At 36.9% G+C, this 18,680-nt stretch overlaps 1 protein-coding gene across 1 annotated transcript in view; it reads left to right on the top strand.

The window, feature by feature from the left end:
• The window catches only part of LOC129755453 (uncharacterized), a 96,206-nt gene that overhangs the window by 37,822 nt on the left and 39,704 nt on the right, over positions 1–18,680 (top strand). Inside the window, exon 5 of the mRNA XM_055751961.1 lies at positions 17,230–17,359. Within this exon, the coding sequence (XP_055607936.1) occupies positions 17,230–17,359 (130 nt within the window). The remainder of the gene's footprint in view (positions 1–17,229; positions 17,360–18,680) is intronic.

The raw sequence follows: 18,680 nt of genomic DNA, 5'->3' as shown, positions 1-18,680 counted from the left end.
AACTGGTAATTATAACAATTATGTTTATTTTTTTTCCTTTTTTATTTTTTTATTTGGATGTTTTTTCCTTACAGAAAGCAAAATAAATATGCAATCATGAATAAAACGGGTTGAACAAAAAAAGGATCTCGCGTCTACTGAGAATCGATGTCCAGTCCTCTAATGACGCTTGCCGCCAGAAGGTCAATTGGCGATGGGCGCGCTCGCAGTCCCGGTATATGATTTCTCGTGTGTAAAACAGTGAAAACAATAGGCTTCACTCCAATTTCACTCCAGTTAGTTGTCATTCTTTTGGAAATCTGTGTGTTCTCAGGCGAAGAAGAAGTTATAATTTGCAAGCACCGGCTAAATCTTGATCTATGTACAAATTATTCATCAAGGGCCATTGAAGTTTTTTATTTTGCTCTATTTGACGTCATTGTTTGACAGATGATGTGACTCGCCATATAGTGGAAAATTATTTATCATGGATAATTAGAGATAGCAACTTAAACCCTGCTTAAAATTTAGCGCTTCCTGTTGATCGGGAAGTTACTAAATTTAAACTACCACCCACGGACAATATCTAGAAAGTCGTGAAGTGGACTGGCACAATAATAATCCTCAACAGGTTACTGTTGCACTTTGAAAGCAACACTTCAAACCTAAAAATAGTACCTAGGTAAAAATAAATGCTGAATATTTTATTCTGCTTACAATTTTCTGTGCCCGAAACTTTCCAAACTCATCAACTCAAAATGACAAATTACATTTGCCAACCTTTCGAACGGTTGTAACTTTCACCGATAAAAGTTGACTATGACAAGATGACCCGAGGACGACGCAAATTTTCGACTAAGTGCACGTTTCTAGAAGAGATGGGATCAGTTGGTTTTCCCTTAACTTTGTCTATTTAAACGCTCTTGGAGAATGTTCTTTAGGTAGGTACGTCCTCATGCCACCATGTTTGGGGATGTGCGTTTTATTTTTGATGTACGCTTTTCTCTAGCGGACCTGAACAAAAAAGTTTTCCCTTTTGGTAGTAGAAACCCACGAGAAGACAAGATCAAGTTCATATTTTGACCAAAAAAAAAACAGGACCTTGTTCGTTGCTACTGCGTTTGATCAAATTTGGAGTTGTTCAATAATTTAATTCTACCACCATTATCCGTATCAGAAGTTGTTTGTTGGCATAATTCAATTTTAGTTGATAAACTTACCGTTGCATCAATTTTTACCAATTTTCCTATGGTGTATGAGCAAGCACATTTAGCAAGCTACAAGCTTCGATCCAATATTTATTCACAAAAAAAATTAACCCCTCATTCAAATTTCACAGCTGGCAAGTCTGGCTTCACGAAAGATAAACCAAAAAGTGTCACAAATCCGAATCACACACGTTCGAGTTAAACTGCTGAAACGAAATTGCCACCTTCGTGTTAATCGCGTGTTGTTTCATCGTACTCACTCAAAACGTGCGATTCCTAAATCTGCATTGCTTCTGAGTGGTGTTTTTTATCTCTCTGGGTGAACACGTTTTATTTTATTTACCTGCAAAGAAGAAGAAACAAATGATTAAACGTTAATTGAAAGAAGATTTCCAGATTTCTATTGGATTATTTAGCAATAGAAATCTCATACCTCGTTATACGGCCTAGAAACGTTCCATAAAACGAGGCTGATTTTCTTAAAAAATCCTTATACATTCAATGTGATCTACGAAATAAAAAAATAGATCTAGGCAATCCATGCCAATTACGAAAAACATATGGAGTGAAAAAATTATTCAGTTCAATGTTAGAGCAAATTCATCCGTGTTGGGAAAAAGTGGTAGAAATTTTGAAATTGGAAAAAAATACAGAGAAAACTTTCAATATTTTACATAATTTGAAAAGTTTTTATATTTATTGGGACTAACAAAGTTGTTGAAATAGAATTCAAGTTACGAATGGTTGAAGTTGTCGTTAAAGTGTAGTTTTAATTATGATGTTGACATGATTCGGTGATTTTTTCTTGCGATTTTAAAACGATTTTGATAAGATCTTTTTCAGACTATAGAAAATTTGGTGGTTTTTTCCAGAAATTTTTAAATTATATATTCGCATACTTTTACATTCATGAGAAAATTGTTAATGTTCGAAAAATGTATGGAAAAAGGTGTTTTCTCGAAATCAGTTTTAATTCACTTTTACCCCTTTGACTTATAATAATTCATAGAATTTTAAGATCTTTGTTTTGAATTTAGTTGAGGTAGATTCAGATATATTTAACATGGTTTTTACAAGAAGAGCTTCGCGGGCCACACAAAGTTGGTCATGGTCTAAGCAATCTATGAAATAAAAAGTTAGATCTAGCAATCCAATTATTCAGAACAATGAAAGGCTTCATACAAATTGATAGAAATAAAACTCACAAATCTAAAAAAAATGACAAAAATGACGAAAATTCTCAGGCTCCATGCTTTATTTTTTAACTCCTGAATTAAATCCGACTTCGTAATTCGATCGATTCTATGAGAAATTGGGGCTTATTCTGCGACTCGAGTAACGTGACTTATGAAATTTCATATCGATTTGCTAGCTTAAGTAGCCTCTCTTGCCTAGAAATTTTCATTCGAATGAGCTGTTATTGGTCTTCAGAGCTCATCGATACGTACATTTCTATTCTGGAGCATTCCATGGTGTCAAGACGAAGACGTGCTCCATTGTCTTACCTTATGCTCTTTCGGTCAGATTTCCATTTCTATAAACGTTTATGGGTTGTTATACAAATTTGGTTTTTCGAAATAAAACGTTTTTTCACGTTAGTCTTGAAAAAAAAGGCCAAGCATAGTCGTAACCAAGGTCTTTTGATACACTAGGTTCTCCGACTTTCACAGTAAGTAGGCGAGGAGTGAGCGGGGCTCTCAATGAGTTTGTTTATTTTTTGCTCAGCTTTTCGGTGGTTTGTTGGTAAACAAACTTCATGAGTTCCGCATAGTTGCATAGCCTACATAGCCAAAATGGCTGAATCGGGAATTCGATATTCGGTAACACCTCCTGAATATGGTCTTAACAGATTCTCGAATTATTTTTGCCAGTTAAAATTGCCCAAAAATTGTCCCCTAAAATCACCCTCACAAGTGTATATTATATTATATTATTCCCTGAAATCCAATTAAACCTTCTATCATAAAACACGGAATATGCCATTGCCAAACAAGCCAAATTATCTGTTTCCGAAAGCGTCCAATGCGTGAAATCAGAACTGATTTAATTCAGAAGAATTTGCAATAACGTTCCGCGGAAATAGAAATTGTCACTTGACAGTACTGTGGAAGAAAGGAAGCGTTCTGGCACTGGCACATAGTTGAATTCCACTGTACAGGGGATGTCACATCCAGATCAACCCACTCAAACGGGGCGAAGTGAAAGGAAGCGGAAGATCAGGGTTGCCAATTATAAGATTTGAGCTTTTGTCACATTTTCCATGAACATTTCTGTAATGGCAACCCGGGCAAAGGCTTTCAGCTCCCCAGACATCCGGTCATGACAATTATCGGTTTTGGGAAAGCATCGTAAACTTTCACCACCCAACCTCATTGCGAAAATTGTTCACAGCTGACATGGACTTTATTGGTCCTTTCATTCTTCAATTTAATACCAACCGTTTGGGTCCTTCAGCCATCATAATAATTTTATTACTAATTGCTACTTAACATCAGTCGATCTCTTCATTGGGCACATTACCCGGCACCGTCATTCGGCGTTTGGTACCCAATTTCCGTTTGACTAAGCAGTTTTACAATATTTCCTCGTACAAATGGGTGGGTAGGTGGGTACAAAGTAAGAATATGTCGGTCGACCCCAGAGAGACCGTCGTCTTCAGAATACGAAGGAAAACAACCGAGACCGGAGAAGTTTTCCATGCGCTTTCTCATCAGAAGTGGTGTGGAATAAACGATTCTCATTATTAGCCACCATTTGTTGGCTCCTGTCACAGGGCGTTGGCATCGCAGTAGCCCGTGTCTGGCTGGCATCGAACTACCTAAATAGTCAGCAGAGGAGAGGCTTTTAAGAGCTCAATTACGGTCTGTTGCTGAAATACACATCAAAGCATGCCATAATCCATCGACCGCAATGGCAAACACAAAGCAATTCGAGGCAGTTCAATGTTATGCCTGTCACCATGACGTTTCATCATTATTTTATTTAAAAAAAAACAGCTCTTATCATATTTCATCCGTGAAATATTTACATTCAATAAACATTGCTGTCCACAACACACTTTACGACTTCAAATTTAACCAAAACAGGAAAATCATGACAAACGGCTGCAATATTCCGTTTAGAGGCTCTCACACACCGTTACTCGATTTGGACAACCGCGATTCACAGATAGCGCACAACATTTTCGGTGCCCGGCCGGACATAAACTTTTCCTTTCCGCTTGGCTGGGCGGAAATGGAAGGGTCGGATTTTTAAAAAAAAATTCATATGCAAACTCATTCTATCCTGCTATATTACAACAGTTGAACACAGTTTTTTTTCGAGGATAATAACCAAAATCATTGCTCCCACAGTGTTTGTAACGAAAAAGTTGAAAACCTCCTTCTACTTTGTTATTCGCTTCACAATCGCGAAAACGCTGACACCCCTTCTTAAAACATAGTAGGCCGAAAGGGGCCTTTGATAAAGTTGTCAATCAACGTCAAACGAGTCTGTCTCTGAAGGTCGCCCATTTTAATGGGGTGTGGATAAGAATTATAAAGCTTCACAGCGTAGTTTCAAAGATTGTTTTTGTTCAAATACGCCCTGCCTTAATTGCCTCCATTTTTTTTATTAATTAGATCCGGTTTATTGATGCTTCAAAGAAACTCGCCGAAGACGATGATTATTGGGTTGAGTCCTCCATTATGATGGGTACCGAACCAGAGAAAACTTTTTGCAAATCACTCGCTTGCCTTGCGCGGTCCACCCCTTTCGATTGATAACGGAAAAAATTGAATTCGGAAAATTTAGCCTACTACGAAGGTCGTTTGGGGAGACAGACAATGTCTCGTCACAGATGAGAACTTTCAATACTTTGAATGGTTCATTTGTGTATTCCGAAATACTGGATCCGAAAGCATTGATAAATCAAACGGACCATGCATCGGTGATTTTCCCGCGGGAAACCCTTGGGACCCAAACGAAATAAGTTTCCTCGGCACAGAAAATGGGAAGATCTGTTGGATGGAAACCCCCTGCGGAAATTCCAACTTAAAAACGCAATCAGGAATCCCAAAACGCATCACCCGGTCACACACACGGGACGGTGCGGTGTCGCTAGTGAGCTTGACACATCTGCGTTCATCCCGGTGAGGTCGACACTTTTTGACAATTTTTTTCTCAAACAAAACCGCGGCATTAACGCAATGATTCTCAGGAACGTCGGAAATTTCCACAAGGGCAAAATAAATAATTCAAGGCCTACTTACTTTGATGATCATCGGTGAATAAAATTCCAATTAAAATTGTTTTCAATTTAACTCTGAAAAAATAAACCGTTTCAACAACATTAAGATACTTTGAGTAATGCTTTCACATCAATATGCATGTTATGTTTTTTTGGGGCAATCAACTAAAAACTGCTCTGCATATTTTAAAACTGTTTTGCATATCCAGGTACGTGCCAATTTATGTTTTAATTTAACCCTGTTTGAGGTTCAGTATAAAATGAGCGATGGACAATTCATGGATAGTTCTAGACCATAATCATAATCATAATAGTTGGGTAGGGGAAAGGTTTCCTAAATGGGCCTATCGGGTTAAATGACCCTACGGCTGTTTGATGAAATGGCTGACTAGACAGCTTATCTGACCAATGCATTTTGAGGGTGATACGCTTAGAACATAAGGCAAGAAAGAATTTTATGAATTTACAAACTCAAAAAAATTTAAAAAAACATACAAAGTTTTTGACACATTTTGATGTAATATTTCGACTTTTAAAAATTATACGTAAAGAAGCTTAAAACAAAAACAAGGATGGTTTTTGTTTCTTACCCAAATGAACTTTAGAAAATAACATATTTCAGCTTTTGTGGAGGTTTAATAATGATTATATAGTGGAATAATAGAGTGTTTTTGTATGCCCTCATCATGTTTGTAAAATGCCTCCATCCCAAAATAACAGGTTAAATAGAATAAATAAATGATTTTTATCATTGAACCTTCAAATCTAAGCTCTGAATAACATCTTAAGAGAGAATTGAAGATCTAAAAATAGATTTGATCAAGTTTTTCTCATGGATGAACTGCCTCCATAGTATGGCAACCCTAACTTTTGTTTTATAACTTAAAACTATAATACACATAGATTTTTATAAAACTTCAGCTTTGTCGTACGGAAATTATTACTATCTAGCAGTTTCAATGAAATTATACGGAAATATTACCCAAAAAACAGAAATTTTGATGAAAACATAAATAGGCGCATTTAGCCCGCACTGTTTGAGGTTCGGCATTTTAGACAACACTTATGATAAAATCATTTTCTTGGAAACAGAAGAAAATTTTAACATAAAAATTACTCCAATGTATAGAAAACAGATGCCTGCACACGTGTATATAGCTTTTGTACACATATTCGATGTGATATTTGATTAAATCATTGTTCTGCTTAATAGGCGCATATAGCCCGCTCCTCCCCTACCTGTTTTGTAATTCAAAGTGCACCTGCATTTTGATATACGCTTTGTTCCCCTTCGGTGTTGAAGCTGAGTAAATTTTGGGCTACGTGTAACGGTACGTTAGGTCGTTTTCATTACCCTTTACGTTGGGATGATTTTTGATGAGGTGCGTTTATAAAGCTCGAGTTTTGAACCGTGCCAATCCTGAATTCGTAGTGCTGGTATGTTTACAACAGGAACATAGTAAACGAAAATTAGCGAATTCGGTAATTTATTTTACAGAAACAGTTCTGTAACTCGAATCGAAAATTTTCGGTAATTTATCAATCGGACGTCTTGTTTTCACCGATCGCGAACCTCGTTAATCGGTTTTAGACTTACCGAAGCTCGTTTATTTATATGTAAACAAATCTCTTAGCCAGTTTCACTTGACAAAAATGAAAGTTGACACTCAAGGTGATTATGGGAACATTGAAAAGAAGAGCTCCCATGTGAACGCCTTGAGGCACTTGTGTGAATTCTGTATGTATTTTTAAGAATATATGATACCTTCTATCTGCGACATACACTGTAAAAAAAGTTTATTTTTCTTGTATTAATGTTTGTAAATCATTCAATACGGGTGCACGGATTAACTGCAGTTTTTTGTAACCTATGAGCTCGCTTTCTTTTTTTTTTAAACATAAATTGAATCACAGCATTGCTGAGCTAAAAAGAAATTTAAAATTTTTGAAATTTTCGGAAGAAATACACATTTTAGAATGATTCGATGTCAAGGTTAAATATTTTTATCTTTATTTTTCCTTCACAGCAAATCGAAACTAGTATACTCTATGTACTTTGCAAATCGTTCGCCTCATTGACTACGAAGACGTTGCCGGCGCCGTTAATTATCATTTGTGCATCAGTTTTGTGCATCGAGAAGGTACTGCTGATCCCAAGCACCATTTTTAGGACTTTGCACAAAATTGATGGCCTCGATCAATCACGGAGTAGCAACTATTGGCGATGTGGAACTTGTTTCGCTTAGCCACGTCAGCAATTATGGACTACTTAAACTAAGCTTTTGTTCTTTGTAAATAGTTCGATAATTTAAAATTAACTGTATAAGTTTAGTAATTTTAACCAGATTATAATTATGATTCGATAAAAAAATTTGAATGCTGCGATTATCCTTTCTTTGTTAACTATTTAATAAATATTGCAACGGTATTTAGCGCTCTCCCGAACCTGACATCTGAGACCTGGAACCTAGAAAATGAGACCGGAAAAGTAAAATTTGGGACGTGAGTGGTAAGAAGTGGTATTTGAGACGTGAAAAGTGAGACGTAGCACATTAGAAGTGAGACCTTGATGACTGAGACTTGAAATTAAAAAATGATACGAAGAAAATGAGACATGAGAAATCAAACGTATGATGTGAAAAGTGAAGATGAGAAGTGAGACATGTGTAGTGAGAAGTGAGACGTGTGTAGTGAGAAGTAAGACGTGTGTAGTGAGAAGTGAGAAGTTAGGAGGGAGAAGTGAGATGAAAGACGTAAGAGGTGAAACGTGAGAAGTGAGACGTGAGATATTAGATGAGAAACGTGAGACTTGAGACGTAAGATGTGAGATGTGAGACGTGAGACGCGAGACGTGAGACCTGAGACGTAGACGTAAGACGTCAGATGTGAGACGTGAGACTTGAGACGCCAGACGTGAGACGTGAGACGTGGAACGTGTGAAAATTCCCATCTGCTTCAATCCATCCTATGTTATCTACCTACACCTAAGTTAATTAAAAATTAACTGCCATTAGTTAATTTAAAATTTAAACTTACAGAACCCCTACTGTGCGAGTAGCTTTTTCATCTCATTTTGGAAATATCCTGCCATCGTAAAAGACCAATTCCGACATGTTTTGTTTAGTAAGTAATATTCTAACATGCATTTTAAAATCCGAACCGGTGCGGATTGCTGAGATGGTTAGATTTGAGAAAAAAATCCGTCCCATCCCAGCCAACTACGATTATTACAGCTGAATGAAGAACGCCTACGTACGCCACCGTGTCTCTGTTTGGAGCTGTTCCGTTTGCTGTCGCTCTACATGAAAATAATTCTTTCAAGTTTCGTGGCTGCTGGCGGTTTATCCTTGCATGGTGCTTGTATCTCTAACTTGAAACAGTTACAACTTCCGAAACTCAAACACCGTAGCAGCAAGCAAATGCAATAACGTCGCGGAATATAGAAATTTGTCAACGTCAGTGTTTTGCGAGTGGATTAACTACAAAGTGAAATAATGGTTGTTGATTTTGCACATCTATCCTTCCTATATGATTTTTGGGCTCTTTTTGGAAATGTTTATGATTTTGTCGAGTTCAAATTTGATTGGTGTTTCCAGGGAAATTTCCAACCGAATTAAACCGATTGAAGTTGGATCAATCAGGTCCATTGAAAAAAAAAATCGTCAAAAAAAAAATGGTCCCCTTTGGGAAGATTATTAAATTCCGGTAACGGGGTGCAACTGTCGTATGGATTATTGCCTGAAGCACAAAAGTTTTCTAAGAAATCGCAACTTTTTATGAATCTAGAATAGGTACATACATTTGATGCAATTGCTGAGTGCTTTGGATGAATTTCGCTATGGTAGAAATCGTGTTTCTCGAGAATGACAGCTTTCCCCTGTAAGGTAAACCCATATCACTCGTTGCCATGCTCACACGCTCACGAAAGTCAAACTCAAACTCAAACCTTTAACCAAGCGGTACAAATTGGTACCCCAAATATCAAAACGTTCGCAACTTGAGATACTTACTGCTATTGCAGACTGACAGTAATAAACTCGAACGAAACATCTTATGTATTGCTGACGGTCGCCATCAAAGAGGAGCTTTTTCATTTATTGCTCCTTTACTTGTCGGGTGAAATGAAGTTACTCTGCCTACTTTATTTCTGTGGGTACTTCCGACCATCTAAGTAGGCGAATGAACCGATCCCAAATCGGCGTCGTCGTAAATTCGATTTTTATAAGTCTTATCTTCGACAATCTATTTAAATGCCGGAACAAATTGTGGAGAACGGGGATTTGTCTTGAATTACCGATTTTGTAGCTGCTTGAAAATTTTTATGCCTTTATGATTACGATGTTTAATGAGAGGAGGCAATGTTCAACAAAACTCGGCGTTCTGCGGAAAACTGCATAAAATAACAGATAAGAAAAAAAAAATAAAAAACTCATCGTTATGAACTTACTACAAGTAAAAAAAGTCAAATAACAAATGTAAGCGACATTCATTCTCTGTACAAATAGTCAAATTCGTGTTTTTTCCCTCGGTTTGAGAAGGGAATCGAAAGATTTGGTTTGATAATGATATTTAGAGAGAAAAGGGGTCACAGCCAACTAGGATTTTTACAAATAATATTGTAAGTTTGGGTACTAGGGGGAAGTGTTCCTAAATGCGCATGTTAGGTAATATGCGCATACAGCCGATTGGCGATATGGCTGGAGGTTCAACGTATCTCATCAGTGCAGTTTGAGGGTAATACGCTATTGAAACATGGCATGAAGAAATTTGATTGTTAAATACAGCCAAAAAAATTTAAAAATTCAAACAAGATTTTTGTCAGTTTTGTTATAATATATTAAACTTAAATTATCGTGCGTAAAGATTCTGTGAACAAAATTTTTTATGGTTTTTCTTTCTTATTCATCTGGAAATCGGGAATTCAAGAAATTGAAGCTTTTGGCAAGGTTGTAAATGATCAGATATTGGAATAAGAGACAGGTTCTGAATGCCCATATCAAGGCAGGTTAAATGCCTATATCAAGAAAAATGGATTAGTCTTATAATTTTTTTGCTTTTTATCATTGAAACATTAAATCTACACTCAAATCACAATCTTACAGCGAAAAAACAAGAACTTCATACTGATCCGATAAAAATACGATATGAACAAAATATTACCATGAAATATTACCATATGGCATACCTAACTATGTTTTATGCAAAAGAACTAGTGATGTAAAAAGTTTCACCAAAATTTCAACCTTAACGTATGCTTAACATCCGTTTCTACCATTTTCAATTCAAGAATATCAAAATATTGCAACTGTTAATGAAATATAGCTAAAAACAGAAATATGCGCATTTAGCCCGCCAGTTTCGGAAATCGGCTGTTTTGACTTCTATTATAAAAAAATTATTTTCACAAAAACTGTAAGAGATTTTCACAAAAAAATTGCTCTAACGTATATAAAACAGATATCCGCTCATGTGTATATAGTTTTCAGACTCCTATCTATTGGAATATGGGAGAAAATTAGTGCTTTCCTTAATATGCGCATATAGCCCGCCTCCCCCTACTTTGCGTGATGTTTGGTTTCCTTTGTTGTTTTCGCCCTCATTTTGCGTGTTCTCATCGCATTCGCATCTTTACATACACTGCAATAAATTTAATTATGGCATAATTACGACAGTTAGGCTGTAAGATATTAAGATTATAAGAGAGTAAGACAGTGAAACATTCAAATATCACGTCAGATAGACAGATTTTTTGTTGTTGAAATGATTGGACAATTTTCCAAAAGTCAAAACTTTGGATTCGAATGAAAGGATCAAGATTGTAAAAGCTTAATTTTCCATGATTAAACGTGAAATTCCAAGGGAAAACTACAAACAGATTATTCAAATGAACGCTTCTTTGTAGGCATAGCTTTTCAAAGTCATCTATGATCGGTTTCCAAGAGCTCTCTCAGAAATATATCTTAATCTCGTATGGAAATCACAAACTTTGAACTTCAAAGCCACAGCAGGTTTGTATATAGGTACATGAATTGAGGCCTAGCTTAGCTGATTGAATTAGTTTCCGGTGTAATATGTTGGATCATCCCTACCGCGTGCTGTAGTTGATCAGGAATAGAAGCATGAACGTGAATTCCTAGACATTTTCCTCCTGTCGGGGGGTCTAGTGTCGGGCTTTCGATTTCACTAGAATTCGGCAACTGTCATCCATCTTTTTTAATTAACGTGGTTGAAGTGCATTTCCATTTTTGGTTTCAATGTTTGCATTGTAACGTGAGAATTCCGTAAGTGCTGCAGAAGTGCCGTCCCAAAATAGCTTTCGGATGCAAACAGTGAACAACAGAACTTTTGCGCACAAAAATTATGATTTCCAGAAGAGAATTGCTGGATTACGAATTATCGGAAAACGAAAATTGCCTTCATCTGTTTTTGTATGCTGTTACTGGAGGCTTTTTGGGCTCAAATTTACTAGGAAATTTGTTAATTATAGAACTGGATCACCCATATCTAGTTTGTAGTCTGGAAATCTCTATTCCGAAAGCTGCAACTGTGCATTGTTCAATAAAATTAGATTTAATACTCAGTAGGCTGTGCCTGTAATGTTAGTCGACAAATGTTGGCAACTATCATATGACACTTAGTTGTTTTTAACTTGGGTTGGTTTTGCTCCATTTTACTTCCGCGACTTCTTTCATTGGTTTTTTTCATTAGTTTGGTTCTTTTATACCTATCTCCGCGGTTTTACATTTACAAGGTTACTGGCAGAAAATAATTTTATATATTTTTTTTTCTCGGGATTTTCATCCCGAAGGATTTTTCATCCCTCATATATTATGTGTATAGCATGAAACTGAATAACGACACTTTTTACTAGCGACATTCCTGTCATTCGCAGGTTTTTTATTCATTTTTTTTTCAATCCAGTAGGCGATTTCAATGTAGTACACAGACATTGTTTATGTCATTTACTGTTGATTTTCCTCTGACCATCAATCGTATGCTTCAAGTCTTCTAGGAAACCTGTGATGCGTCGTTATGATTTTCAACGTCGCGACGTATGCGACGTGGCGCTAGAAGGTGCTTTACCTTCTAGCGCCACGTTATTACTATGGTTATTAGCGCTCATATTTTGGATTTTATATGCATGTATAATATCCAATATGGAAACGGCGCATTTGATACGGGGTAATAAAGATCTTGGTGTAAATCATTCATCCAAGTCTTTTAAAACTTTCGTCAATGAATTTTTCTCTCGATACTATGCGAAGTCACACAATTATTGTATAAACATTGAAAAAGTATAATGGACAATCCCTTTTTCAACATTGCTTATAATTGCTATGTATGACCCCTTTGCCAACATCTGACCCAATTTCTAAATGGGTCATCCACCAATCTTATAAAAATTTTATAATTCTGAATCCTAATGTTAACCAATGTTAAATTCAAGCTCTCTAGGCCTCTCTCTAGGTCGAACAAACGAACAAACGAACAAACGAACAAACGAACAAACGAACAAACGAACAAACGAACAAACGAACAAACGAACAAACGAACAAACGAACAAACGAACAAACGAACAAACGAACAAACGAACAAACGAACAAACGAACAAACGAACAAACGAACAAACGAACAAACGAACAAACGAACAAACGAACAAACGAACAAACGAACAAACGAACAAACGAACAAACGAACAAACGAACAAACGAACAAACGAACAAACGAACAAACGAACAAACGAACAAACGAACAAACGAACAAACGAACAAACGAACAAACGAACAAACGAACAAACGAACAAACGAACAAACGAACAAACGAACAAACGAACAAACGAACAAACGAACAAACGAACAAACGAACAAACGAACAAACGAACAAACGAACAAACGAACAAACGAACAAACGAACAAACGAACAAACGAACAAACGAACAAACGAACAAACGAACAAACGAACAAACGAACAAACGAACAAACGAACAAACGAACAAACGAACAAACGAACAAACGAACAAACGAACAAACGAACAAACGAACAAACGAACAAACGAACAAACGAACAAACGAACAAACGAACAAACGAACAAACGAACAAACGAACAAACGAACAAACGAACAAACGAACAAACGAACAAACGAACAAACGAACAAACGAACAAACGAACAAACGAACAAACGAACAAACGAACAAACGAACAAACGAACAAACGAACAAACGAACAAACGAACAAACGGACAAACGATTTTTTGTTTTTTTTTTATTTTCTTACGAACTAACCAGCAATAGGCATTCGCTTAAAACAAATTATAAGAAGTTTTAATTGGAGGACGCCTACTGCGACCAACTTGAGAAATCCAGTGATTTCTACCAGCCAATTTTAAATAATGCACCGATTGTCGTCATCCAATACTGTATGTCATTTATTTGTTTGAACTTTTCAAATTAAATAGTCACATATGTGTTGGGTATTTTATTTTAACCATTTTTCTGTTTAGTAAAATATGTGTTTTTTGTTGCCTTCCTAAAAATAACTTGACAAATTTATAACTGTTTGGGATAACTTAGAGCAAGTTCACTGGTGTTGGGAAAAGTGGTAGAAATTTGACACCAACGGCACATTTTGAAAATTTTGCCATGTAAAAACATTTTCAAGATCTGTGGCATTCTAGTTTTTTTACAACACGTGTTGTATTTTCGAAATATTGCTATTGTAAATAGCAATATTTCTATCACATACGGCTGAAATACAAACAGTGTTGTAAAAAAATACAACGCCCCAAGATCTTGAAAACATTTTTGCATGGTAACATTTTCAAAATATCAAAATTTCTACCACTTTTTCCCAACACCAGTGAACTTGCTCTTAGAGACCAATTTGACGCAGTTCTAAACCGTTTGACAGTTTATGAAACACAAGTGCGGTTGCCAGTTTTTTCACTGGAATGGATCTAATTTTTTGCCTTTCTTACAGAAAGGTATAGTTATCGGTCGAATTTGGAGATCATTAATTATGGGTCTTAGATATACCTTTATAGGTACCTATCGAATCAGCTCGACGAGTTCTGATGATGTCTGTGGATTTTTTGGTTCAATACTTGTATAAAGTAGACCCAAGAATAGACCACGGATACAGGTGCTCTTATGGCAACAAAATACTTATGTAGAGAAGATGGTGTTAACGAATCATATTGTACCCTGGTAATGTCATTATGACTATGTACGTCACCGAGCGGCTAGCGTCGTGAGAAAGTAGTCGCAGGTTCATTGGAGGCATCGGTTCGATTCCTACCTCGTCACTGGATTTTTAAGGTTAATCTTAAGTCATCCACGTTTATAAGTTTGTAAAGCATTAATCGGCGAAGGCGGCGTATGTATGTCTTTTCATGACGTGACTTTTCCGTCCCGGGAAAAAACCTTTTCCTCGAAAGGCAGCTAGCACGAAAAAAAGCATCCAAAGCTCCGGCTAGCTGTTGCTTATCTTATGCAAAATGAGAGCAGTAGAATAGGGGAAAATCCAACTTGACGAACGGGATCAGCTGCAAATGCAAAATGAGAGCAGCAGAATAGGGGAAAATCCAACTTGACGAACGGGATCAGCTTAAAACTATCAGATGCAGTGCATTTCTCATTGAGCAAACAAATCCGGGGATGACACAAAGTTGAAACGTAGGATAGGAAAATATACAAATAGGTACAACTGTACTTTTTGCATTCGTTCTATGTAAAACAGTTGCATCATTCAACTGACGTAGATTAATTTTTTAAAAGGTTTTTCATTACGTAGAAGCTCTATCGCACATCAGAGTTATTTTTGTAGAATTCCTAAGAAAATTTTCCACAACAAACGCATTTGAATGTGGCAGGGAAAATTCAACAAAACCGATGAAAACAGCCCGGAAGCGTTCGGGGAAAATTGTAACAAACAAATAAGCCTGACAATTAGCTTAAGCGTATCCACAAAAAAAAAACAAGTAAATTTTGTTTGTTATTCATTCAATGCGTAAAACCTTGGAATATTGATGAACCTTCAAGGTTAAAAAAATGCCTTCGAAGCTTCTTCCAATCATCTTTGTTTTTGTCCGTTCAAATTCCGTGGATCAGAATTAGATTATGATGGCTTCCGAGAGCTGTGAATGTAGCATTATCCACCGAGAGCTAACAGTTTTTTTTACTGATACCGTGTCCTCATTTTTTCGAGCTCCCCCGTCAACGGAAGCCATTCCTTGAGATGGACTCGATCTTTATGGATGGAAAGGAATTTTTTCATCATTTTTCCCTTATGATGGAAATGGCAATAATACGCGTGGTATTTATTCATCTGGCCTCGACTTCACATGCCTCTAGTGTCCTGACGTAGCTTTCCGCCGAAGGTCAAGCTTAAATTTATTTAGGACTACCTACTTCTTGTGGCAGGATTTTTTGCATTCGATTACTATCTGTTGAGGAATAACTCAAATTTTAGCAAGCTTGTCACTTTCCTTGAAACGAGAATTTGTTTTGTTCAGCAACTCATAAACAACACAAGTGGAAGAAAAATTAATGTGTGTTGTGAGCAGGGTTGCCAAATGTTTTTCGAAAAAGTCTGGAAGATTTTGAAAAAATGTCTGGAAATGTCTGAAATAGTCTGGTTAGCTTGCTTTTGGGAAAGTGGTGACCTTTTTTTTTTTGGTCATCAGATCGATAGGTACTTATCGTTTGTTTCTGACACTGGCAAAAGTCCAAAAAGTCTGGATGATCTAGAAAAAATCTGAAGGTTGACATCATTGGTTGTGAGCCTGCTGTGATGAATAATTATGCTGAATGAATCAAAGAAAACGAATTTTTCGATTGCTTTGTTTTGATCCATTATTAGGCTTGCTGCTCCGCGTGGGCATAATCAAATGAACACTACAAATATTAACATCTAAAACTTTTATGTTTTTGTTATGACTTACCCTTCGTTCTTTGATTTGAATAATTTATTCCAATTTTGTTTTACATTAACATCGTTAACAAGAACTGAAAAATTAATCAGAAACAAGAGTTGGAAATGTACTTGAAGTTTCTAGAAATATTAGAACAGGCTGTTTATTGTTCGACCTCCTACCACTTGAGCCGTACGAACAATGAATCCATTATATCTCTACATCTATAGTTAGCCGGCTCTGACTTGTTGTCTCTCGGTTTTGTTGTTGTTAAGTTAGGTGTTTTTCCGTTTCACCCAAAACAACAAGGCAATTGATTGAATCTAAAACAATTGCTTAACAACAGCATTTGAATCGCATGATTGATGTAGAGTGCAGTCTTCAAGGGGGCATATTTTTTTTTTTTAGAATTGCATTTAATTTTGTAGGAATAAAATCCGACAAAGAAAAGCTGGCTTTGCCTAGACCACTATTCGGCATTCTATAGCTGAATCAGGCAGGAAGACTTCTCGTGTTGTTTCGGTTGTAAACCATTCTTCTGAATAGAAAAAAATTTAAGTTCAAGTACTACGTCTTTCCTTTAGATTCCAGCTGATGTTATCTATGTTTTATAAATACGATGCAATACTCTGATGTATCATTTCTGCTTTCATTCGGATGCAAAAACGAAAACCCCAGAGCCTTCTTAGACCCCTCCTACCGCATGAAAGTTTCTTGCTACTTGTTGTCTGTTGTTGTAGTCCTCAACACGCCCGCATTGCTTCTGCAAGTGTCGCATTGTTCCACGGATTGATTGGATGATTTTTGTTATTTCTGTTGATTTTCTTTTTTCTCTTTTTTCTTTTTCTGTCTCCCTCCTGATCTGAATGTGGTGTGTGATTCATTTACAGTCTATCTTGTTTAGGAGACGCTGGCCCACGGCTGTCACGTTCCTTCGCGCAAATCACGCCACGGCAAAGAGCGCCGACCATACCGAATTCTGCCCCGACGGGAGCGACGTTCAGCTGCAAACAAGGACTCTTCTGAATTCTCAGGTAAGCCTAGTTGTCCGGCGATAATTACATATCCATTTTTATTACCTTCATCCTTTGCGCTCAACGACTGTCACTTTTATCACCTGTGCGAAGAGATAGTTCCATTTCACGAATTGACTTTTCCACGGGGACTCTCCATAAACAACGGCACAAGACCATTTTTATTGAAGATATGATTTTTTAATCATTTTTTTTAAATTGGATATTTACTTGAAAGTATTGTATTGATTTGAATTCCTCAAATATTTTTTTAAATTTTTACAAGAATTTCGGGACGTCCCATTCGGGAAAGTATCAATTGCGTCACAATAAACGAAGGAACATTACCATTCCCAGCAGGCACTGATGATGCAATAAAATTTTACAGCCACCCATGGAAACGTTTGTTTATGTGTGCACTTCTTCTAGCCACCTGTATATATACAAACATAGTAGCATAGATTGCAATGGCTGCTTGGATCTGAGAGCAGCGATAAGTGAAAAACAACGTCCTTACCCGAGGACTAAAAGTACTTAGCTAGCTAGACAGAACGAATCTCGAGAAGACGAGCTGCTTACATAATTGCGTAGAAGGCAAGCACTCTGCAGCTAGACCGATGATGATAACTTTTATCAAAACGAACTTATCGAGGTTATTCCCAGGGAAAAAAATTCAATCATGAAAGCAAACCAAAACGATGCATGGGACACCTTCCCCGTGGAAGTGCGTTATCGGTCATCGTTGTCGTCACGTGGCCACAAATTAGCGACGGTTTTCAACATTTTTTTAAAGCTAGATTCCATACGGCCTTCTTCTTTTGGATTGTTGAGACAAAAAAGGAAATGTGCAGACCTGTCCGGAGGTCTGCAACCCGGAAGCAACACCGGTGAGCAACCCGATCTCGAACTGCCGAGGAAACTGTGCGCTACTCGGCTAGTACGCTTGCTGGCCGACTGACTGACCGACTGACTCGCTGCACGCTTGTGACGAATGACGCGGTATCGGGTTAATCCATTCACACATCCCCCTCCTATCCCAAACAAAATGATTTCATATAATTAAAAAGAAACTGTTTTGAAATCGTTTTTTTTATTAATTGAAAAAAAAAAATGCAAATCGAGAATAAGTTTGTTTTTGTTTTAGAAAATTCGTCTACTTGGCATTTGCCAGGATGCATAGATGGACTGATGTGAAGTAGGTACAAACAACTTGCGCTACAATTTATGGCCGATGCTTTCATATCTCATTTCCACCTCTCTTTCAATTTCCGTTGAACGAAATCATCCTAAACACTTCGATGAAATTAGATCTCTATTTGATCATCGAGTAGCTAAGCGACAA

This window comes from Uranotaenia lowii, chromosome 1 (assembly GCF_029784155.1).
Source record: "Uranotaenia lowii strain MFRU-FL chromosome 1, ASM2978415v1, whole genome shotgun sequence".
NCBI lineage: Eukaryota > Metazoa > Arthropoda > Insecta > Diptera > Culicidae > Uranotaenia > Uranotaenia lowii.
The sequence above is the reverse complement of the archived record's forward strand: the minus strand, read 5'-3'. Positions and strand labels throughout refer to the sequence as shown.